Consider the following 26,010-nt stretch of genomic DNA (forward strand, 5'->3'; position numbering starts at 1 on the left):
GGTATACCCACTAGAAACCAACGATTATACAAGGGGAGGCGGGCGGGGGATCGCGATCCCGCCTGCCGCACCGCCCGCCTCCCGCACCGCCCACACCGCCCGCAACCCTCCCCCTGCACCTCCCGGCACCATAAAATCATTCGGGGGTGCAGGGGGGGTTAATAAAACGTTATTTTAGGCATATAAAGTTTCTGATCCCCGCGGTCAGGGACCGCGGGGACCAGAAACTGCAGAGATCGCAGCAAACCGCAGGTCGGAATTGACCTGCGGTTTGCCGCGATCGCCGACTTGGGGGGGGGTCACGGGACCCCCCCGCACATTTAGCCTAGGTGCCTGCTCAATGATTTGAGCAGGCACCGGGTTCCAATCACTGCCGGCCGGGCGGCAGTGATCGGAACAACATATGACGTACCTGTACGTCATGTGTCCTTAAGTACCAGGACATCATGACGTACCGGTACGTCATGTGTCCTTAAGAGGTTAAAGGGAAATTCTCAAAAATGTGCCCTGCTGGAGCCTATAAAATTTTTATTTTAGGCCACGGGAGTACGGGCCCTAAAAATTAGGCATTCACCTGACATAAAAGAAATTATGATTATGTTGCTCGAGCTACATTATGCGGTAAATGGATAACATTATTACTGTAGCCCACTGGAGTACAGGCCCCAAACATTAGGCATTCACCGTACAGAAAAGAACAAGTGATTATGTCGCTGGAAGTATATTAGACAGTCATTGGATATCAATTTTACTGCAGGCCAGTGGAGTACACGCCTCAAACATTTTGCATTCACCGTAAAGAAAAGATAAAGTGATTATGTGGCTGGAGGTATATTAGTTGGTCCTTGGATAACAATTTTACTGTAGGCCAGTACAAATACATGTCAAATACATATGTTTAAAAGAACTAAAAATATAAAATTGGATTAAAAACATGGCTAACTAAATCCCTTGAATTTCTCCGAGGCCCCAACAATTAGGCATTCACCGTACAAAAAAGATCAAGTGATTATGTGGCTGGAAGTATATTAAACGATCATTGGATATCAATTTTACTGCAGGCCAGTGGAGTACAGGCCCCAAACATTAGGCATTCACCGTACAGAAAAGAACAAGTGATTATGTGGCTGGAGGTACATTAGGCGGTCACCGTATAACATTTTTACTGTTGGCCAGTTAGATTACAGGCTCAAAAAAATTATGTATTCACCGTACAGAAAAGGTCAAGTGATTATGTGGCTGGAGGTATATTAGACGGTCATTGGATATAATTTTAATGCAGGCCAGTGGAGTACAGGCCCCAAACATTAGGCATTCACCGGACAGAAAAGATCAAGTGATTATGTGGCTGGAGGTAGATAAGATGGTCATTGGATATCAATTTTACTCCAGGCCAGTGGAATACAGGCGCCAAAAATTATGCATTCACCGTACAGAAAAGATCCAGTGATTATGTGGCTGGAGGTATATTAGATGGTCATTGGATAACAATTTTACTGCAGACCAGTGGAGTACAGGCCCCAAATAATAGGCATTCACCGGACAGAAAAGGCCTTTTATGCCGCTGTATTTACATAAGACAGGGACCATTCTTTGTTCTGGGTGGTGGCAGATATGTTTTTGCTGGCATGAGGACATTCAATTAAACGTGGTCGTCACAGGTGTGGAATTCCTCCGAGATCCATGCCTCATTCATTTTTAGAATTGTAAGGTAGTCCACACTGTCGCGAGCTAGGTGAGTGTGCTTATCGGTCACGATCCTCCCTGCTGCGCTGAACATCCTTTCGGACAGAACACTCGACGAGGGGCAAGCCAAGAGTTCCATGGCAAATTGTGCCAGCTCTGGACACAGGTCAAGCCTGCACACCCAGTAGTCCAGGGGTTCCTCGCTTCTCAGAGCGTCCACATCGTCTGTTAACCCGATGTAGCCGAATACCTTTAGGTCTAGGCGTTCCCTAAGGCTGGATCTGGAGGGCAGCTGTCGATGGGTTGGCTGCAAGAATGATTTCATATCCGAAATGATCAACACATCTTCAAACCGACTTCTTCTTTCATGCGCGGTAGTATTGCTACCCGCACCTGTTTCTCTGTGGGTGGAAATTCCTCTGCCAGCGCCCGCAAAAGTAGAATGCAGCATCTCTCGCAGCAAGGCCTGGAAACGCTGCATGCTGACAGCCTTCTGTGATGCTGGTAACATGTCCGCCATTTTGTGTTTGTACCGGGGGTCTAAGTATGTTGCCACCCAGTACTGGTCCTTGCCCTTTATGCTCTTTATACAGGTGTCCCTCTTCAAACACTGGAGCATGAAGGCCTCCATTTGCACTAAATTGGAAGCGGTGGAGTGCCCTGGCTCCTGCTCATCGCCCAAGAGAATGTCGTCCTCGGTCTCCTCCCCCCAGCCACGAACAACAACAGGGATCCCCGAAAAGTTTAAAGCCTGCTCTTCTTTCTCCTCCTTCTCCTCCTCCCCCCAGCCACCATCCTCCTCTGACTCCTCTTCAGACTCCTGCTGACTTGTCTCAGATGGAGTACTCCCCCCTGGGAATTCATTCAGCATTGTGACTTCCTCATCTTCCTGCTTCTGCTCCTCGATAGCTTGATCAATGACACGACGCAAGGCACACTGATGGTGCCCTGGCTGCGACTGACAAGTTTGGTGATCTCATCAAATGGCCGCAGAAGTCTGCATGCGTCGCGCATGAGCAGCCACTGGCGCGGTGAAAAGAAACCAAGCTCCCCAGAACCTGTCCTGCTGCAGAGTTCGTACAGGTAGTCATTAACGGCATGTTGCTGCTGGGGCAGCCTATCAAGCATATACTTTGCAAGGTGGAGTTCCAGCATGTTGGGCTGTCAGAAATCAGACGTCTGACGGGCAAGTGGTGTTGCCGCTGAACGTCAGCAAGGCGAGCCATGGCCGTGTAAGAATTTCCTGGCCTGCCGCAAGACGTCCTGGACCCCGGGGTATTTGGCAACGAATCGCTGCATGACTAAGTTCAGGACGTGTGCCATTTTGCCCTGTTTCAGCGCGCTCAGCAGATCGGCACCGTTGTAGCACACCACTTTACCAACTGTCAAATTGAGCGGGGTTAGCCACTGATCAGCCTGTGACCGCAGAGTTGAAAGCAGTGCAGGAGCGGTGTGGCTCTTGGCTTCCAGGCACATCCGCCGCAGCACAGCATGGCAACATCTCACCTGGCACATCAAATAGGTTCTGGGGTGCTTGGGGGGCGCAGTAGAAGAGGCGGTAGCAGTCGAAAAGGAGAAGTCAGCCGAGGAGGAGACAGAGGATGGAGTAGGAGGAGGAGAAGAAGAAGCAGGCCTGCATGCAATCCATGGCAGCAGCACCAAAACCACATGGGTGCCACGGGTTGCATGCTTGATAGCTGTCAGAAGGTTCACCCAGTGGGCAGTAAAAGTTATGTACCTTCCCTGCCCGTGTTTGTTAGACCACATGTGTGTAGTCAGATGTATCTTGGCATCGACACTGTGTGCAAGAGATGCACTCACTTGCCGTTGAACGTGGCCATATAGCTCCGGGATGCCCTTCTTGGAGAAATATTTCCTTCTGGGGAGCTTGGGGGGCGCAGCGGAAGAAGTGGTAGCAGTGGAAAAGGAGGAGTCAGCTGAGAAGGAGGATGGAGTAGTAGGAGGAGAAGAAGAAGCAGGCCTTTATGCAATCCGTGGCGGTAACACCAAATCCACACGGGAGCCACGGGTTACATGCTTGATGGCCATCAGAAGGTTCACCCAGTGGGCAGTAATATTTGTGTTTGCTAGACCACATGTCTCCGGTCAGATGTATCTTGGCACCAACACGCTGAACGTGGCCATATAGCTCTGGGATGCCCTTCTGGGAGAAATATTTCCTTCCGGGTACCTTACATTGCGGTGTGCCAATGGCCACAAATTTTCTAAAGGCCTCCGAGTCCACCAGTTTATATGGCAGTAGTTGGTGGGCTAGCAGTTCCGCCAAGCCAGCGGTCAGTCGTTGTGCAAGAGGGTTATCCTGCATCATCATCTTTTTACGCTCGAACATTTGAGCCACGGAAGCTTGACAAATGGGAGGAGAAGGAGAAGAGGCAGGACATGGAGCACCGGGAGTGTGGCTTTGTGGGTTCTGACGGTGTTGCTCCTACTGGGCTTGGTGATGGGAGGCCAGGTGCCTTATTAAGGCGGTCGTTCCTAGGTGAGTGTTGGGCTTACAGCGACTTATGCGCTGACACGGTAAAAAAAAAAAAAAACACACTGCGGAGCCATGCACCAGATGTGACCTTGCATGGTGGATGGCTCGCTCCAGATACATTTGCAGTCTGCTTTTTGCCTCCTGTGCACTACGAGTTCTGCCTGCTTCTCCTTCTACCCCCTATCTGCTGCTCTGTCTCTCCCTCTGAACTCCCTTCCTCTTCCTCTCTTGTGGTCACCCACGTGACATCTATCGACACGTCATCATCGTCACCTTCACCACCACTGACATTAGAGATCTCGGAGTAGGCAGCAACAACAGGGACCTCCGTCCTTGGGCTGATCTGGGTACTGTCGTCAGACCGCTGGGTGGCGGCCGTTGCTACCTCCTCTTCCTGATCCAATGCCAAAAATGGCTGCGCATCGATAAGGTCTGGGAATGGATGGGAAAATGATTCCTCTGACTCCAGTGGGAAAAGTTTTGTATACTAAAATAGTACACCAATTGATACCTTCTGGCGCAAAGACACGACCTCAGTAGATAAATAAAGGGTCTTTATTGATGAGTGACAGCGCGTTTCGGAGTCAATACACTCCTTTTTCAAGTCTGTGGGGTCCGTGCTGGGGCTTGAAGCGCGAGCGGGAGACTGAGAAGATACTGGCTGCACCGACCCCCTGTCCTCACGAGTGTTGTGCCTACGTATGCACAACACTATAAGGTGAGCACAACCATTGATGTCCTATTTTCATACATTTTTTATTGAACTTATTACCCTATGAGCGCCTTCCTATCTTTTTTCGCCATAATCTCTGACTCCAGTGGAAGGGCTATGGTGGTGGTGGTGGTAGTGTCTTTGGAGTGCACACAGCAGAGAGTGAGGAGAGTGCAGATACAGAGGATGAGAAGGGTTCAGAAGTGTATGGTTGAGTGAGCCACTCAACCAACTCTGGTGCGTTCTTTGACATAATCGCACTCACCTTCTCCAACTTCCCACTTAGGCTCTGGCCTGGTGCACCTGCCTGATCCCTACCACCCCTGCAGAATGGCCTGCCACTTCCTCTGCCTGTCATTTTCAAAATGACCCTGTGACAAAGTCCCTATAGAAGAGCAGTATTTGTGGAAGCAGGTATATCGCAGGCCTCAATCAATATTTGGTGTAAGCAAGTATATCAGTCCCCTCTATCAGTATTTTGTGGAAACAGATATATGGAACACCTTAATGAGTATTTGGTGGAAGCCAGTATATCAAACCTCTTAATCAATATTGGTAGAAGCTGGTGTATTGCAGGCCTCAATCAATATTTGGTGTAAGCAAGTATATCAGTCCCCTCTATCAGTATTTTATGGAAACAGGTATATGGAACCCCTTAATGAGTATTTGGTGGAAGCTGGTATATCAAACTCCTTACTAAATAGTTGGTGGAAGCTGGTGTATTGCAGGCCTCAATCAATATTTGGTGTAAGCAAGTATATCAGTCCCCTCTATCAGTATTTTGTGGAAACAGGTATATAGAACCCCTTAATGAGTATTTGCTGGAAGCTGGTATAACAAACCCCTTAATCAATATTTGGTGGAAGCTGGTGTATCGCAGGCCTCAATAAAAATTTAGTGGAAGCTGGTATATCAATCCCCTCTATCAGTATTTTGTGGAAAAAGGTATATAGAACCCCTCAATGAGTATTTGGTGGAAGCTGGTATATCAAACACCTTAATCAATATTTGGTGGAAGCCGGTGTATCGCAGGCCTCAATCTATATTAGGTGGAAGCCGGTGTATCACACCCCTCTATCAGTATTTTGTGAATGCAAGTATATAGAACCCCTTAATGAGTATTTGCTGGAAGCTGGTATATCAAACCCCTTAATCAATATTTGGTTGAAGCCAGTGTATCGCAGTCCTCAATCAGTATTTTGTAGAAGCTGGTATATCAAACCCTTGATTAGAATTTTGTGGAAGCTGGTATATCGCACCCCTTAATCAGTTTTTTGGGGGGGGCAACAGGTATATCACCCCAGTTGCAATTAGTTATTCCAATAGCGTTTGTCCCTCTATCTAGCTGTGGTATCTCAGCAGAACCGCACACAGTCTGTCCCTGCTCCACACAGCAACCTCTCCCTACAATGGCAAAAAACTGAATGTAAAATGGCTGCCAGATAGAGTTTATTTATAGGGTAGGGGTGTGTCCATGTGCTGAAATGTCTGAATTGGCTGTCCTGTCCCACCTAAAGGATGTGCCATGGGTCAATGTTCGGCACAATGCAAAATAATATGGCCAACCGCAAGGCCATCTCTAGAGACCTCCATAATTTTTAAATTGAAGAAGTTCGATACAACTATGACTCTTCCTAAAGCTGGCCAACCCTACCAAACTAAGTAATCAGCAGAGCTGGGTCTTGGGAAGAGAGGTGACTAAGAACCCAATGGTCGCTCTAGATGAGCTCCAAAGATCCTGGAAAAAACTTTATGGGAGAGTGGCCAGAAAGAAGCCTCTCCTCAGTAAAAGGCCCATGAAAGCCCATCTGGAGAAATGCACCTAAAAGACTTTTTTGTGAAAAACAAAATGCTCTGGTTTGATGAAACCACAATTGAATTTTTTGGCCTAAATTCTACACGGCATATTTCGAACAAAAGATGCACTGCTCATTATCTGCCTAAAACCATCCATATAATACAGCATGGTGGCAGAACCATCTTGCTGTGGGTTGTTTTTTAGCAACTGGGACAGATAGACTGGTCAGGTTTGAGGGAAAGCAGATTAGAGGAAAGTACAGAGATATTTATAATGAAAACCTGATCCAGGGTGCTCTGGACCTCAGACTGGGTCAAAGTTTCACCTTCTAACAATTCAATGATGCTATGCACACAGCCAACACAACATAGTGGTGACTTGGGGAATACCCTGTCAATGTCCTTGAGTGGCCCAGCCAGAGCCTTGACTTGAACCCAACTGAATATCCTGAATATCCCAATTGAACATAGACAGTCCACATCCAGCCTGACAGAACTTAAGAGTATCTGCAGAGAAAAATGGCATAAAATCCCCAAATTCAGGTGTGCAAATCTTGTGGCATCATACCCAAGAGGACTGGATGCTGTAATTGCTGCCAAAAGGGCTTCAACTAAGTCCTGAGTAAAGGGTCTGAATACTTATGTCAATGCAATATTTTAGTTTTTCATTTTCAATAAATCAGATTTTAAACATTCTGCTCTGTTTTCACATTGTTATAATGGGGTATTGAATGCAGAATGATGGGGAAAACTTGATTTATTTGTTATTTTAGCACAAGGCCCCAACATAAAATGTGAAAAAAGCGAGTGTTTGAAAACTTTCCAAATGCACTGTATAAGATCATATATACATATTGTGACACCAATGCAGGATTGGTGGTGAAAGGGAGGTATATTTCCCCAAGATTTCTCTCCTATGTGAAGTAGCAGGTGGAAGACTCTCACCACCAATCCTGCATTGGTGTCACAATATACTGTATACAGCATATACAGTATAATCACCTATTGCAAATACTCCTTTATGTATTCACTAACATGTCTTTTTAGGTAAGAGAATTGGCCCGGGCAAGAACTTGGCACTTATGGAGCTCTTCATTTATATCACAACACTATTGCAGAACTTCACCTTCAAGTCACCCGTGCCACCTGAAGAGATCTCAGTCGCTCCAGTTGCAATTGGACTTGGAAATATCCCTCCCAGCTTTGAGATAATGCTCATACCCCGTACAGGTTCTCAAGCGTAACATAATAATGTCATAATTGGTACGGATATGGGCGATCATGTGATTTGGAAGACATTCATGAGTGCAGAAATCAGCTTGGTGACAGGGAAGAGTCAAAATATTACAATTCTCACTTAAAGGGAGTCTGTCACCAAAATGTCATCTTGTGCGCTGCTTATATAGTGCTGTAGCACAATTAAACATGATGTAAATGGTACCTTTGTTATTTTCTTCCATTGTTCATAAACAGCAAAAATGTGGTTTTATTGATATGCAAATGAGGGCTTGCAAATGCCCAGTGGCGGCGTTCGGCCAGTAAGTGCGCAGGCAAACATGATGTAAATGGTACCTTTGTTATTTTCTTCCATTGTTCATAAACAGCAAAAATGTGGTTTTATTGATATGCAAATGAGGGCTTGCAAATGCCCAGTGGCGGCGTTCGGCCAGTAAGTGCGCAGGCCGCTCTGCCTTCTCCGCGCATAACTTCTCCCTTACCCTCGCCTGGCCCGACCTGTAATCCCTACGTCATGCTGTTGAGTGGCAGAGATCCCGCCTGTGCGCAGTTCGCTGCCGATCCCGGCGCCAGCTATCCCTAGTGGAATGCCGTTAGCTGGCGCATGCGCACTGCTGGGAGCGAGGCTGATGCCCACAGTGGTCAGAACAGTACACATTCCCAGGCCCGGTGGTGAACTGCTCAAGCACAGCATCTACAGCGATTACAGGGCGGGCCAGACGAGGGGTTAGGGAGGAGTTATGCACAGAGAAGGCAGAGCGACCTGGGCAGTTACTGTCCATGTAGTTCAGCCAATCAATTCTGATTCAATCAGGCAATCAGAATAACCCCCTGGATCAACAACCCCTCTTTAGTAACTATAACCTGTAATATTATTACACTCCAGAAATACATCCAGGCCCCTCTTGAACTCTTTTAGTGAACTCACCATCACCACCTCCTCTGGCAGAGCGTTCCATAGTCTCACTGCTCTTACCGTAAAGAATCCTCTTCTATGTTTGTGTACAAACCTTCTTTCCTCCAGACGCAGAGGATGTCCCCTCGTCACAGTCCTGGGGATAAATAGATGATGGGATAGATCTCTGTACTGACCCCTGATATATTTATACATAGAACTTCTCCCTTAGTCATCTTTTCTTTTTAAGTGAATAACCCTAAATTTGATAATCTTCCTGGGTACTATTCTTCACCCATTCCAATTATTACTTTAGTTGCCCTCCTCTGAACCCTCTCCAGCTCTGCTATGTCTGCCTTGTTCACATGAGCCCAAAACTACACACATTATTCCATGTGTGGTCTGACTAGTGATTTGTAAAGTAGCAGGACTATGTTCTCATCATGGACATCTATGCCCCTTTTAAAGTAAACCATTATCTTATTGGCCTTGGCAGCAGCTGCCTGGCTCTGGTTTCTATAGTTTGGTTTGCTGTTCACTAAAATTCCTAAGTCCTTTTTTATGTCAGTGTTACCCCATGTTTTAACATTTAGTAAGAACTGATGACATGTATTTTTCCTTCCTATGTGCAGAACCTTACATCTGCCACTTCTCTGCCCAAGCCGATTCTGCAATGTATTGCAGATTCACTCTGTTCTTATGGGACCCTGCCACCTGCAGGCCTCCATAAGAAAATCAGCTGTAATAGGCTAGCCTTCTTCAGAGACCCAGGCTATTACAGGCAATGAAAGGCTTCTCTGATCTCAGCATGGGGAAGCCATTCTGGCCTCAGGTGTGAGCACTCCCTTGGAAAGCTGCCTCAGATGCTGTGAGCAACTGACGGGTCAAATGTCTGCAATTGGCATTATCTCCAATGTCAGACATTAGTCCCGGGTGCCTACTATTTCACACAGTAACACTGTTACCACTCCCTGGGAAACAGTGGCGTACATAGAGATGTAAGGGCCCTATAGCAAGATTCAAACCAGGCCCCCACACAGGACAGAAGGGTTTCTGCCTAAACCTTTTTCAATGACCCTTGGGCCATTTTTCCACTGCTTCATTTGTTAAAAGTTGTTCATTTAGAGGGTACAGTCCTGACTGAGTTTTCACCTCCAGTAGTAGAGGAGAAAATCCCAACTAACACTGAGCCCCCTCTTGCCCTGGGCCCCATAGCACTCGCATGGTCTGCCGCTATGGTAATTACGCCCCTGCTGGGAGAGCTGCCTCAGATGCTGTGGACATCTCAGGGGTTAAATGTCTACAATCAGCATTATCACCATTTGCAGACGTTAGCCCCAGGTGTCTGCTGTGTGAAACAGCAGGTACCTGGTGGCTTTGGGACTCTCTCTGCTCCCACCACCTGTAAAGAGATGACATCCACTGTTTATGCTGTTATTGTACATGTTATTGACAGGTTTAAATAAGGGGTTAAATAAGGGAAGGTAAAAGGGATTATAAAATATTTGATCAATTAAAAGAGTGAGAGAGAGTAGATTTCCCTGGCAATGACTATACAAATCTTTATAAATTAAAGTTGCAACCAACTAGAGAGGATATCATTGCTTTTATAGCAATTGTGCAACTTCTAAAGCTGGCCATACACATTAGATAGAAGTTGGTTGATGGTTGAACAGCAGTTGAACAAACAATCATCTGGTGAATGTTCGTTCAGCAGACATGGCCATACATATTTTACTACATATTGGCTGATGCAGTTGTTTAAACTAGTCATTAGGGTTGACCGAACCCAAACTGTAGAGTTCGGGTTCGTACTGAACTTTAGGATTTTTGGACCCCGGACCCGAACATTTCAGTAAAAGTTCTGGTTCGGTGTTCGGCGATTTCTTAGCGCTTTTTGAAAGGCTGCAGAGCAGCCAATCAACAAGCATTTAACTGTGTGACCTTAGAAGCCATTACAGCTGAAGAGAAATGTGACTCCATCTTGTCTTCTCTAAATATGTAAAGAATTGTTATAACATCTCACCCACGCACTGTTTCACCTTCCCCCGCTGTGAGTTAGGTTCGTTTATCTGTCCCAGAACTCTCCTAGAACTAGTAAAAACGTTCTTGCCTTATTCAGGGTCATTCGGCACAACTGCATACATTCTTATATGTGACTTATTAAAACCTATTCTTTTTGCTTACTGCACGTACACATACCACATAAGGATGTTCCGGTAGTATGTGTACGAGCACCAATTTTTATCTTTATGATTGGTTTAACGCTGTTGTTATGCAAACTTTTCTAATGCCTATATAAGGCCAAGCGATAGCATAATAAAGTTAGAGTATTTCTCAGTGATACCTGTGTGTGTCTGTTATTGCCAACTGAGAAACATCTCTCCTGACATCAGTGTCTCAAACCAAGGTTGTTGTAGAGGTCCAGAAAGGTCCAAATCCTTTCAGTTTGGGGGCTCCGTCCGGGATAGAGAAGGCCAACCTCGTGTCCGGTAAGAGAGACATCCCTTTTGTCCACTGCCCGGTCCGAGGGCACTGGCCACATCTCTTCCCGTGAGTTTTTATTATGTATCTGGGATACATTGTTAAGCCTTAAAAATAGAATCAGGGAGTTTATAATAAGTACTTGGAGTACTTTCATGAATGAGGCCGGCACTTGGAGTGCCACGCACGGCATAGAGTCTCATGGAGATCTATCCGTAAGTTGTTTTATGTCAGGGACATACCATAGGATTTCAGGGAGATCTATTTACTTTATCTAACTGTCGACAGATTTTTTAATACCAGTGGTACATGTAAAAGAGACCTGACTTACCTTGGTTTGACGCATACGTATTTTTAGAGTATAAGATACATAGAGTGTTAAGATTCACCTCTTTGTGTGAGAGCTATTGTTCTGGTGGTAAGTGTAAGAACATATCTCACTGTAATATTATAACTCTGTCATTTGGTGAATTTCCTTACTGTGGGTGGAGGAAAATCTAAGTGTGAGTTTCCCCCTCCCAACTAGGGACTGCAGACTGCAAATAGTGACAGCCTAGTTCTCCTTCCCAATCTCATGCTGACTGTAAAACAGAGTGGACCTCAGACAAAATACAAGACTTTCAGAAACACTTATATGAGAAGGAGGCAGCGGGATGCTTTGAGATCAGGAAAATACAGACCCCCACACATAGTTACAAAAGTTCGGGAGCCAACACCGTGAGTAAACAGAGACAGCCGAGACATTTCTCAGTTGCTCTCAGACATCCCTGCAGATGCTGACTGTTTCAGCGTGATAGACTTGAAAGATGCTTTCTTCTCTATCGCGGTTGACAAGCAGACCAGACTCCCTTTTGCTTTTTCCTTTGAGGGTTGTCAACTCACCTGGTGCAGGATGCCCCAGGGATATGCTGATTCACCTGTAGTGTACAGCATTGTCCTCCAAGCCAGTTTAAAACCATGGCACCCCCCCCAGGGTTCTGTACTCTTGCAATACGTGGATGATTTGTTATTGTGCAGTGTGTCAGAGGAGGTCAATGTAACAGATGGTTTATCTTTGTTGAAATGGTTGTCTGAATGTGGACACAAGGTGTCACGCAAGAAAATGCAATGGTGTAAAAAGCAAGTTGAATACTTGGGCTTTGTTCTCACAAAGGGAGAAAGGAGAATCAGCACAAAAAGAGTCCAGTCTGTTGCGGGCTTGGTCACCCCGCACACCAAGAAAGAAATGTTATCCTTCCTTGGTATGATAAACTACTGCAGACAATGGATTCCTGATTGCTCCTACTATCACAATGTCATGAGACAAGCCACTCTGGCAGACATGCCAGATCTCACCAGGTGGTCTGAGGAAATGTTTAATGCATTTGATTATTTGAAATGTTCTTTAATGACAAGTCCAGGTTTGGTCCTCCCTGACTACAACCTCACATTCCACGTATATGCTCAACAACATTGTAAAACCATGGCGGGTGTGCTGACACAATATCACGGAGGCAAGTTACGTCCTTGTTCCTTTTTCTCAAAGGTGGTTCCGGCATCCGTCCAAGGAATGCCGGCCTGTCTAAGATCTCTTGCAGCCTGTGCTATGATGATTGAGCTTGCAACGCCACTCACAATGGGACATGAGACTATCCTGTACACCACACATGATGTAGTGGGCCTTCTCGGGGGCATACACACACACATGTCCGCACAGAGACTGTCTGGATGTGAGATTCTACTCCTCAGCAATCCCTCCCTCCAAATCAAATACGCAACACACATCTCAGATCCAGCACCTATCTTGAATGCCCTATTAGGACTTAAAGGAACTGAGGATCACTTGACAGAGACACATGATGGTATACACGCCATACAACATGACACACATGTTGTCCTGGAAGCCAGACGCATCACATACCAATCTGCAGAAGCAGCAGAATTAATTGCACTCACGAGAGCATGCATACTACATGAAGGCAAGCCAGTCACCATTTACACTGACAGCAGGTACGCATTTGGAGTGGTCTGGGCCCACGGGGTCATTTAGCAAAGGAGAGGATTCATTGCAGCTGATGGTAAGCACATCTCACATTCACAACTTGTCATACAACTTTTAGAAGCCATAAGATTTCCGTGACAGATTGCAATTGTCCACTGCAGGGCGCATATTGGTGGTAAAGATCATGTGTCCCAAGGCAATGCCCTGGCAGACACGGAGGCCAAGAAGGCTGCACTGATGGCTCCGGCCACATTGCAAATGGTGAATTTAGTACCTCCTTCACTTGAGTTAACTCAGATGCTTGTGGATCTCCAGTCCTCAGCTACTGACGATGAAATGGCAGATTGGTGTTATCCAATCTTGCAGAAGAATCCTAGGACAGGATTAATCTGCAAAGAGAGGAAACCATGCATACCACAGCACAGCTCCCCTCTGTTCATTGCACATTTTCATGGAGTAGGACACAACAGCATTCAAACAACACACATGCTGCTAGCACAGAATTTCTATATTACAGGCATTAAACAGTTAGGTCCCTTTCACACGAGCGAGTTTTCCGCGCGGGCGCAATGCGTGACGTGAACGCATAGCACCTGCACTTAATCCTGGGCCATTTATTTCAATGGGTCTGTGGACATGAGCGTTGTTTTTAACGCATCAGATCTGCGTTGCGTGAAAATTACAGCATGTTCTATATTCTGCGTTTTTCACGCAGCCCTGGCCCCATAGAAGCGAATGGGGCTGCGTGAAAAACGCATTGCTTCCGCAAGCAAGTGCGATGCGTTTTTCACTGATGGTTGCTAGGAGATGTTGTTTGTAAACATTCAGTTTTTTATCACGCGCGTGAAAAACGCATCAAAATGCATTGCACCCACGCTGAAAAAACTGAACAACTAAATACAATCGCAGACATAACTGCCTGAACTTGCTTGCAAAATAGTGCGAATTTCCCTAATCCGTCATGCTCATGTGAAAGAGGCCTTAGTGTCAGATTATGTGGGAAGGTGTATCACATGTTTGAGGAACAACCCAAACACCAATGTAACCAGATTGATTAAAGCCCTAAGTGAAATTGAGGAAAAAGTTGCTTGTAAGTCTCCTTGTCTTCCAACTCACCCATTCCAAGTGGGAGATATCGTGCAGATAAAGAAATTAAAGAAAGGAAAATTCGCAGGAGACTTCACCTACGGACCACTGACTACAGTGGTAGCCGCGACCCGCACAGCAGTACTCACGGAAGAAGCACCTTCTTGGATCAACGCCACCAGAGTAAAACTGGTAAAGGAGGCACCCCAAAAGGAGGTAATAATGGGGACAGACAGTCCTGACCTCGAAAATGGACAAAGTGAAGTACTAACGGGAGCAGACAGCTCTGACCTCCACTTGGACTGTGGGCTTACTGACGATCCTATTGACTCTGCCGGAGGATAACAAAGCTAAAGTTGCTATAACTCAGAAAGGTGGAATCACTACCTTCTGGTACAATTCCTCCAGTACACACGTTGCAACGTACTCCTTCTGTTTATGCAGCATAATGAAGTGCAGTCCTTCCACGAGATGTTGCAACCACTATAAGAATGGACTGGCTTATATCTGTATTACTGACCCTTATTGGGGTAATAGATGCGCATACTGGGGGTCAGTAGGATGGAATACAGGAGAAGACTGGGGGTATAAACCACAGAATGCCCTTAATCGAAAGAATAAGAATGGTAAATCCTTGATTAGTAGAATGACAATTATCAACGGAGGGGACTGTCACATAGATGTTAGCCTATATACTACAGGGTGGGCATGCCCTAAGATGGTGTCTGAGATAAAAAAAAATTATAAACATAGAAAACCCCAACAAAGGTGATGAAGGAGATTACATGCTGGGATGGTACTTTCACAACATGGAAGGGGGGGGGGGGGGGGGGCAGAGATTTCAATGGTCACCAAACACTTTGAAATAAGAGATATGTGTCAATCCTCAGAATGGACATACCCTCAGAAACAAACATACCCTCTAAAAACCCATATACAGTTCCTAGGAAACATACTGGCTATTTCTGACCCTACCTATGAGGATACCCTGGCAGCAGAAACAGGGTTCTCTGATGCCAACCTATGGTTAGAATGGATGAAGTACAGTGCAGCTTCTGAAAATAAAAGTAATTGTTATATATGTGCTACCGCTAAGCCTCACCTAGGTACTGTGCCCTTAATATTACCCTCTAGTGTTGAGGAATGTTTTTTGCAATTATTCTCAAATTCATCTAGTAACCAGTCTGCATGTGAAGAATGGAAGCAAAAATACCCACTCCTCATAAAAACTCCCCGCCTGTAATGACCGGCGTCACGCACAGGGAGGGAAAAGGGAACGCCCTGCCCAAGGGAGAGGGAAAGGTGCTGACCCCTGACTCACCTTGCGCTGGCACCTGACTGCCCTGACGTCCCTAGACGGGTTCCTCACCCGTGCGGCGATCACGTGCCTAAACCCTGGCTTTCCCTAAAATGAGCCCTAGATAGTGAACGGGCCGGTGGGATCGCTAGTCCACACCACTGACACTAAGAGGGAAACACCAGGGAGAGGACAGACAATACAGACAAACACATACACCCAGGTGGGCGACCACAGCAGACCACAAAGGTCCAACAGGGATCCGAAGGGTAGCGTTCTGGACCAACAACCAGAGAACGCAGCAACACAGCTCCAGAGGGTCAGAATAGAAGTCCAGGCAGGAAGCTCTATATCTGGCAACCAGAGAAGTGTGAGAGGGGAATATAAGGAGGTTGGAAGTGCTGGACAAGGAAAAGCTGAGGAGAAAGAGCTACGGATCCCTGAGTGAGCCAAAAGGGTTGCAAAGCAAACCCAGAAGGCTACCATAAGGAAACAGCCCTATCTTACATAGAGCGCGCAGCCAACCACTACGACTTCCTGACCCCGGGTATAACGGAGTCAGGCGTGGTTCTTGACACCCTCGTGACAGTACCCCCCTCTCTACGAGGGGCCTCCGGACACTCAGGACCAGGTCTCTCAGGATGAGAGGCATGAAAAACCCGAACTAGCCTGTCGGTGTTTACCTCAGACGCAGGAACCCACATTCTTTCCTCGGGACCGTAACCTCTCCAATGCACCAGATATTGAAGAGAGCGGCGGACCCGACGAGATTGAACAATTTTGGATATCTGAAATTCTAGATTACCATCCACAACAACAGGAGGGGGTGGCAGCGGTGATGGTTCTAGAGGTGGAACATATTGAGAGTAACGACTTATGAAAGACATTATGGATTTTAAAAGTCTGAGGTAACTCCAGGCAAAAAGCCACAGGGTTGATGATGGCTACAATTTTGTAAGGACCAATAAACCTAGGACCCAGTTTCCGAGAGGGAACCTTCAATTTAATATTCTTAGTAGACAACCACACATAGTCATTCACTCCTAGGTCCGGACCTGGCGACCGTCTCTTATCAGCCATGCATTTGTATTTACCTCCCATATTTTTCAAGTTAGCTTGCACCTTCTGCCATACCGATGAAAGAGATGATGAAAACCGTTCCTCTTCGGGAACCCCAGAAGACCCCCCCTCTTTGAAAGTACAGAATTGGGGATGAAAACCATATGCACCAAGAAATGGTGACTTGCCAGTGGATTCCTGACGACGATTATTTATGGCAAACTCAGCTAACGGTAAATATGATGACCACAACTCTTGGTTTTCAGACACAAAACATCTTAGATATGTCTCCAGGTTTTGGTTGGTACGCTCAGTCTGTCCATTCGACTGAGGATGGAAAGCTGAGGAAAAGTACAAGTGTACCCCCAAACGGGAACAAAAAAGCTTTCCAAAATTTAGAAATAAACTGGGTACCCCGATCCAAAACAACATCGGAAGGGACCCCGTGAAGCTTCACGATTTCACTGACGAATACCTGAGCAAGAGTCTTAGCATTAGGTAGTGCGGGTAACGCAATGAAGTGTACCATTTTGCTAAACCTGTCCACTACTACCAAAATAACTGTTTTACCCGCAGACAAAGGTAAATCAGTGATAAAATCCATTGGCAGATGTGTCCATGGTCTATTGGGAATGACGAGTGGTAATAGAGACCCTGCAGGATGTGTATGTGAAACTTTTGCGCGTGCACAGGTAGAACAAGAAGACACAAAATCCAATACATCTTGACGCAACCTTGGCCACCAAAAACGACGAGACAATAGCTCCAAGGTTGCTTTACTACCCGGGTGCCCAGCAACTGCCGAATTATGATGTTCCTTTAATAATTCGAAACGCAGGTTCAACGGTACAAACAATTTCTCTGAGGGGCAAGAGACCGGGGCGTCCCCCTGTGCCTCTAACACCTTCCCCTCCAGAACAGAGTCTACCGCAGAAACAACCACTCCTCTTTGAAGAATGGGCACCGGATCACTCACATTACCCCCTCCAGGGAAACAACGAGATAGTGCATCAGCCTTGGTATTCTTTGCCCCAGGACGATAGGTAATCACAACGTTAAACCTGGTAAAAAATAGCGACCACCTAGCTTGTCTAGGGGTGAGACGCTTAGCTGATTCGAGGTACAGAAGATTTTTGTGGTCCGTAATCACAGTGACGGGGTGGACTGCCCCCTCTAAAAAGTGACGCCATTCTTCAAACGCTAGTTTAATAGCTAAAAGTTCCCTATTGCCAATATCGTAGTTCTTTTCTGCTGCAGATAGTTTTTTAGAAAAGAAAGCACAAGGACGCCATTTGCCAGGAGACGGACCCTGAGACAGCACCGCCCCCACTCCCACCTCTGACGCATCGACTTCAACAATAAAAGGCTGAGAGACATCAGGTTGGACTAGTACAGGTGCTGAGGTAAACCTCTCTTTCAGAGAGGAAAAAGCAACTTTAGCGGCGTCAGACCATTTAGAAAAATCAGTCCCCTTCCTAGTCATGTCAGTAAGGGGTTTTACAATAAGTGAATAATTTTTAATGAATTTCCTATAGAAATTCGCGAAACCCAAGAACCGTTGCAGTGCTTTGAGGTTCTCAGGAAGATCCCAATCTAAAATTGCCTGGACCTTCCTAGGATCCATACGGAAACCTGAAGCAGATAAAAAATAACCTAGGAATTGTATCTCCTGAACGGTGAAGACACATTTTTCAATTTTAGCATATAATTTATTCGTCCGTAGGACCTGCAGTACTTGTCTGACATGCACCTCATGTGTTCTCAGATCAGACGAATAAATTAAAATATCATCTAGGTATATTACCACAAACCTGCCGATTAGATGACTAAAAATGTCATTAACGAAATGTTGAAAGACGGCAGGAGCATTGGTCAGACCGAAAGGCATAACTAGATTTTCATAATGCCCCTCAGGGGTGTTAAAAGCTGTCTTCCACTCATCCCCCTCCTTAATACGAATCAGATTGTAGGCCCCCCTAAGATCAAGTTTGGAGAACCACCTAGCACCCGCAATCTGGTTAAACAGGTCAGGAATGAGAGGAAGAGGGTATGGGTCTCGGATGGTTATCCGATTTAATTCGCGAAAATCTAGGCAAGGACGCAGGCCCCCATCTTTCTTTTTAACAAAGAAAAACCCTGCAGCCACGGGTGAAGAAGAGGGTCTGATGTGTCCCTTAGCCAAGCTCTCGGAGATATAATCTTTCATGGCTTGTCTCTCTGGACCTGAAAGATTATATAACCTGGTCTTGGGTAATTTTGCGCCGGGAATATGGTTAACCGGACAATCATAAGGACGATGAGGTGGTAACTTCTGACAACCCTTTTCAGAAAAAACGTCCTCAAAATCCGAAATAAATGTAGGTAGGGTAGTTATGGAGGCGACTAAGCAATTGCTATTTAAGCAATTTTCTCTGCACTGCTCACTCCACTCCAATATCTCCCTGGCCTGCCAATCCACCACTGGATTGTGCGCTACCAACCAGGGAAGACCCAGCACTACCGGAGTGGGAAGCCCCTCCAGAACATAACATGAAAGCATCTCGTTATGGTGGTCCCCTACCCGAAGGTGTAAATTATGAACAATGTGGGTGAGGTTTCTCTGAGACAGAGGAGCAGAATCAATAGCGAATATGGAAATAGGTCTCTGTAGCGTACAGAGAGACAAACCCATAGTGCGGGCAAAATGGGCATCTATCAAATTTACCCCTGCTCCACTGTCTAGAAAGAAAGAAATAGTCTCCGTCTTATCACCAAAAACAATAACCGCTGGCAACACAAATTGCGATGTACGTATGGAGGAAACGTATACCCCCCGGCTGACATCCTCCACACAGCCTGGGGTTAGTAGTTTTCCGACGGTCTTTTGTTTCTGAGGAAAGAAGGACAGACATTAATGAAATGACCCCTCTCCCCACAAAAAAAACAAACCCCACGCCTACGGCGAGCCTCAGGAGGACAGACCTGACTAGTAGTTCCTCCTAGCTGCATAGGCTCGTCTAAGTCCGTACAGACTAACTGCTGCTTGGGAGGGGTTACCAATTGCTCCGGTTTTTTCAACCTGTCCCTAAGGCGTCTATCTATTCGGATAGAAAGGGACATAACCGCATCAAGGGAAAAGGGGGTCTCATATAATGCAAGCGCATCCTTAACCCTTTCGGATAACCCAGAGCAGAACTGACTCCTGAGAGCCGGGTCGATCCATTGGGTATCCGTAGCCCACCTACGGAAGTCAGAGCAATACTCCTCTACCGGCCGCTCTCCTTGTAGGAGTCTCCGTAATCTTGATTCAGCCAGTGCGACTCGGTCAGGGTCGTCATATATGAGACCCAAGGTCCTGAAAAACTCATCCACTGACCGAAGAGCCTGGGAATCAGTAGGTAAAGAGAACGCCCAGGACTGCGGGTCCCCCTGCAGCAGGGAAATAACAACCCCCACCCGCTGTTCTTCATTACCAGAGGAGTAAGGGCGCAGTTTAAAATATAATTTACAGGCCTCACGGAATGTCAAAAACTTGTCCCTTCCCCCAGAAAATCTGTCAGGGAGAGGGACCTTGGGTTCCGCAACAACCTGGTTACCAGTAGCAACCGCTGCGTTGTTTTTTTTTTTAACTACACAAAATAAGGGCCAGATATAATGTAATGACCGGCGTCACACACAGGGAGGGAAAAGGGAAAGCCCTGCCCAAGGGAGAGGGAAAGGTGGTGACCCCTGACTCACCTTGCGGCTGGCACCTGACTGCCCTGACGTCCCTAGACGGGTTCCTCACCTGTGCGGCGATCACATGCCTAAACCCTGGCTTTCCCTAAAATGAGCCCTAGATAGTCAACGGGCCGGTGGGATCGCTAGTCCACACCACTGACACTAAGAGGGAAACACCAGGGAGAGGACAGACAATACAGACAAACACATACACCCAGGTGGGCGACCACAGCAGACCACAAAGGTCCAACAGGGATCCGAAGGGTAGCGTTCTGGACCAACAACCAGAGAACGCAGCAACACAGCTCCAGAGGGTCAGAATAGATGTCCAGGCAGGAAGCTCTATATCTGGCAACCAGAGAAGTGTGAGAGGGGAATATAAGGAGGTTGGGAGTGCTGGACAAGGAAAAGCTGAGGAGAAAGAGCTACGGATCCCTGAGTGAGCCAAAAGGGTTGCAAAGCAAACCCAGAAGGCTGCCATAAGGAAACAGCCCTATCTTACATAGAGCGAGCAGCCAACCGCTGCGACTTCCTGACCCCGGGTATAACGGAGTCAGGCGTGGTTCTTGACACCCTCGTGACACCGCCCTGGTGCAGGTATACATATCTATCCTGGTAACTAGACCTGCCACAGAGGGGGAGATCAAGGAAGATCCCTGGGTAATTTCCCTGAAGGATACTGTGCAACTTACAGCGAAACCGATGCCTCCCTCACACAGAATCAAGTATACTCGATTGGAGACCAAATACTTTCAACAGCCATGCCTACTAATGGCATGGCTGTGATTGGTCAGTGCAGCATGTGATCCAGCCTCTATATAAGCTGGAGTCTTGTAGCGCTGCACGTCACTCTGCTGTTACTAGTGTAGAGAGAGGATGCTGCTGCTGTGAGGGAGATAATAGGACATAATCTGTTATCAGAACTCCAATTGAACTCAGCGATCTACATAGATTTAGTTGTCTGGGTGCAGTGCACAATCTTTTTACCCTGCCCTGAGCCCAGTGACAGAGAAAAATAACTTTTATCCGTCTGTTAGTTAGGTGGGCAGCGGCGGCCATTTTATGCAAGCTCAGTGCACCAGCACTGCATCTGTGCTTTTGTGACATTGAAATCCAAGCTTGAAATACTGCAATAATAATCTGGCTTTAAAAAAAATAAATTTTTGGCAATATCCAACATCTGGTGCCTTTGCAGGATCGGTCAGTGTGCAATTTAAGCTAGAAAAACAGCTATAATTTTCAGCGTTTTTAAAAACACCCTTTTTGGGCAAAATACACTATTTTGCAGCCCTTGCTGCATCTGCACGTGTAAAATTCATGCGTTATATACAGCTGTCATATTCTGCTAGTAAAAAAAACACCCTTTTTTGACAAATTCTTAATATTGCAGCCCTTGCTGCATCTGTGATTGTTAAAACAAGTTTTAAAAACTTCAATAACTTTCTGGCTTTGAAAAAACACCCATTTTTGGCAATAACCTTCATTTTGGGCCTCTGCCATTAGTCATTGTGCAATTTAAGCTAGAAATACAGCTATCATTTTCTTGGTTTTTAAAAACCCCCTTTTTTTGGCAAAATACACAATTTTACAGCCCTTGCTGCATCTGCAAATGTGAAATTCAATGATTATATACTGCTGTCATATTCTGTTATTAAACAAACACCCATTTTGGGAAAAACACTTAATTTTGCAGACTTTGCTGCATATGTCATTGTGAGATACACACTTTAGATACTGTGGTTCTATTCTGTTATTTGAAAAACAGCCATTTTAGGTAAAAAAATTAAATTGCGGCCTAGTCTGGATCTGTAGATGTGAGATACACACTTTAGATACTGTGGTTATATTCTGCTATTAATAAAACACCCTTTTTGGGCAAAATACACAATTTTACAGCCCTTGCTGCACCTGCACGTGTAAGATTCAAGGGTTATATACTGCTGTCATATTCTGTTATTAAACAAACACCCATTTTGGGCAAAAAACATTAATTGCGGCCTAGTCTACATCTGTACGTGTGAGATACACCCTTAAATTTGGCAGCGTTTGCTGCATATGTTATTGTGAGATACACACTTTAGATACTCTGGTTCTATTCAGTTATTTGGAAAACAACAATTTTGGGGAAAAAACTTTAATTGCGGCCTAGTCTGGATCTGTACGTGTGAGATACACACTTTAGATACTGTGGTTCTATTCTGTTATTTTAAAAACAGCCATTTTTGGGCAAAATACACAATTTTACAGCCCTTGCTGCATCTGCACGTGTGAAATTCAAGGGTTATATACTGCTGTCATATTCTGTTATTAAACAAACACCCATTTTGGGCAAAAAACATTAATTGCGGCCTAGTCTACATCTGTATGTGTGAGATACACCCTTTACATACTGTGGTTCTATTCTGTTATTAGCAAAACACCCATTTTGGGCAAAAATCTTTAATTGCGGCCTAGTCTACATCTGTACTTGTGAGATACACCCTTTAGATACTATGGTTCTATTCTGCTATTAATAAAACACCCAATTTTTGGCAAGATCCTAAATTTAAGAATTATGAGGAGAGCATCAAATTAGGGACGTGGCCCAGGTCTTGGTGCTGCTGGTGGAGCTCCCGTTGCAGGGAGAGGACGTGGTCGATCTGTGCCAGTTACACGCACAAGTGAAACCCTTTCCTCAGGTGCGAGTAGGCGACAGAACCTGCAACAGTATTTGGTCGGGCCTAATGCGGTTCTACAAATGGTGAGGCCAGAACAAGTACAAGCAATAGTAGATTGGGTGTCACGGATGGTGTTGCAGAAAGCTGGAACTTATAAATAAACATCCGACTGGCTTGATCCCAAACTAAGGAGCATATGGGTGAGCCCTATAAAACCCCTAGAGCTCTCCCTGACTGCTATGTTAATGCAAAGATCTTTATGGTAGACGATTGCATGTCCACGTACCTTATACTATCTGACACCTGAAATCCCTATAATAGTTTGGGGACACTACCACCGGCTCCCTGCACTTAATACGGATGGAGTCCGGGTCACCTACAATCAAGCCAGCAAGTAAACACAAATAAAGGAAACAGACTTATCTGAGGAATCAGGAGAAGGAGCATCCAGCAGTGAACAACTCATCCAGGAAGAAGTATTAACCGCAAAGTGAGGCAGTATGGGAGGGAATATAAAGGAAAGAGGATTAGTCTAAATAGGTGACACCTGGGAGAAGGAAATGAGATGACAAAGTGAAACCAAAACAAAGAACATCATGCAAGAGGTAGAAAAGAACGTCTGTCAGACCTTCTCACAGACGTGGCGGTGACTGTACCCCTCCCTCTACGGGTGGACTCCGGACTCTCAGAACCCACCTTCTCAGGATGAGACCTATGGAAAGCCTTGATGAGATGAGTGGCCTTAATGTCCGCCACTGGGACCCACATCCTCTCCTCAGGACCATAACCCTCCCAATGAACAAGGTATTGGAGAGAACCACGGATAATGTGAGAATCCACAATCCTAGCGACCTGGAATTCAAGATTACCATCAACAAAAATCAGAGGAGGAGGCAAAGAGGAGGGTACAGGGGGTTGGAACGATGCTGCACTCCGAAGTCAATTTTGCCATGGTCTTTCGGAGGGATTGAAAGATGCATTTGCTTTTCATGAGAGACCTGCCTCGTTGGAGTCTGCCATGTCTCTAGCTGTTCGTATTGACAGGTGTCTTAGAGAGAGAGGAGAGACCACTCCTTCCTGTCATATTCAGTCCAAGGACAGTGGGGCGGTCTCATTCAGTGCGCAGGGGCCTCAGTCTCTCTCAATCCCCTCTGAGCAGGAGGCCATGCAGCTGGGTTTGCTTGCCTTTGATAGTAGAGGATTCAGCTCTCAGAGGAGGGTTTGTTTCTGTTGTGGGGGTATAAATCATGTGGCAAATGTTTTCCCCTCTAGGAGATTCAGGGAGTTTTCTGAGGGTAATAAAGAAACAAAAAGAAAAAAACCTCTAAAAACTTTCCATTTGCTACTATTGGCAAGGTTGATGCGGAAATTGAAGGTTTTCCGTTTGCTTGTAGTTCCCGTTTTCTCCTACCTGCCAGGGTGGCGCTAGATAGCAAGAACATTGTTTGTGAGATTTTTGTAGATAGTGGAGCAGCTGTCAATCTCATTGATAATCAATTTGCTATAACACATGGTTTCCAGGTATGCACTTTGGAAAAGGATATACCTGTTTTTGCTATCGATTCTGCTCCACTTTCTCAAAAAACGTTAAAGGGCATAGTTTACAATATCCGTTTGACTGTGGGTGATGCTCATGTTGAAGAAATGTCATGTTTCGTCCTAAGCGGATTACCTACTCCTCTAGTGTTGGGGCTACCCTGGCTCACTAAACATAACCCCAACATTGATTGGCAAGTAAGGCAAATAAATGGTTGGAGTGAGTTTTGCAGATAGAATTGCCTCACGGCGTCTCTTTCAGAGGTTTCTACCAAGACTGTACCATCTTTTCTCTCTGAATTTTCAGATGTGTTTTCCGAGAGTGGTGTCCAGGAGCTGCCCCCTCACCGGGAGTACGATTGCCCTATTAATCTCATCCCAGGCGCCAAGCTGCCAAAATCACGTTTATACAATTTCTCCCAACCTGAAAGAGTCGCTATGCGTACTTATATCTCTGAGAGCCTGAGAAAGGGACACATCCGACCCTCGAAGTCACCTGTTGCCACTGGGGTTTTTTTTGTTAAGAAAAAAGATGGTTCTTTAAGACCTTGTCTGGATTTCAGGGAGCTGAACTGTATCACAATTCGTGACCCATATCCGCTTCCTCTGATCCCGGACCTGTTTAACCAGATTGTTGGGGCTAAAGTTTTTTCTAAGTTGAATTTAAGAGGGGCATACAACCTAGTCAGGCACAGGGAAGGGGACGAATGGGAGATGGCCTTCAATACCCCTGAGGGTCATTTCGAGAATTTGGTTATGCCCTCTGGTTTGATGAATGCTCCGGCCGTCTTCCAACATTTTGTGAACAGCATTTTTTATCATTTAATGGGGAAATTTGTACTGGTGTATCTAGATGACATTTTGATTTTTTCTCCTGATTTCAAAACTCATAGGGACCACCTACATCAGGTCTTGCTCATTCTGTGGGAGAATAAATTGTACGCTAAACTGGAGAAATGTGTGTTTGTGGTTCCAGAAATTCAATTTCTGGGTTTTCTTCTCTCCGCTTCTGATTTTCGCATGGACCCCGAGAAGGTCTGCTCTGTGCTTGATTGGGAGCTTCCTGAGAATCAGAAGGCGCTGATGCGCTTTTTAGGTTTTGCCAATTATTACAGGAAGTTCATTTTGAATTATTCCTCTATTGTTAAGCCACTGACTGATATGACTAGAAAGGGGGTAGATTTTTCCTCCTGGTTGGTAGAGGCGCGTAAGGTCCTTTCTAGTATCAAAGAGAGTTTTGCTTCCGCTCCCATCTTGGTACAACCTGATATCTCTCTGCCCTTCATTGTTGAGGTGGACGCTTCTGAGGTGGGTGTGGGTGCGGTCTTGTCTCAGGGTCCCTCTCCTGCTAAATGGCGACCGTGTGCCTTTTTCTCGAAGAAACTCTC

At 45.8% G+C, this 26,010-nt stretch overlaps 1 protein-coding gene across 2 annotated transcripts in view; it reads left to right on the forward strand.

Annotated features, from left to right (window-relative positions):
- LOC120977520 (cytochrome P450 2F2-like) overlaps positions 1-26,010 on the forward strand; it is a 265,903-nt gene that overhangs the window by 56,289 nt on the left and 183,604 nt on the right. The window contains exon 9 of one of the 2 annotated variants that reach the window (XM_040405511.1): positions 7,740-8,049. The exons of the other annotated variant lie outside the window; for it this stretch is intronic. Coding sequence (XP_040261445.1) covers positions 7,740-7,936 — 197 coding nt within the window. The 3' untranslated portion in view covers positions 7,937-8,049. Of the gene's footprint in view, positions 1-7,739; positions 8,050-26,010 lie in introns of those variants that run through there. 2 annotated transcript variants of the gene reach the window in all.

This window comes from Bufo bufo, chromosome 8 (assembly GCF_905171765.1).
Source record: "Bufo bufo chromosome 8, aBufBuf1.1, whole genome shotgun sequence".
NCBI classification, from domain to species: Eukaryota; Metazoa; Chordata; class Amphibia; order Anura; family Bufonidae; genus Bufo; species Bufo bufo.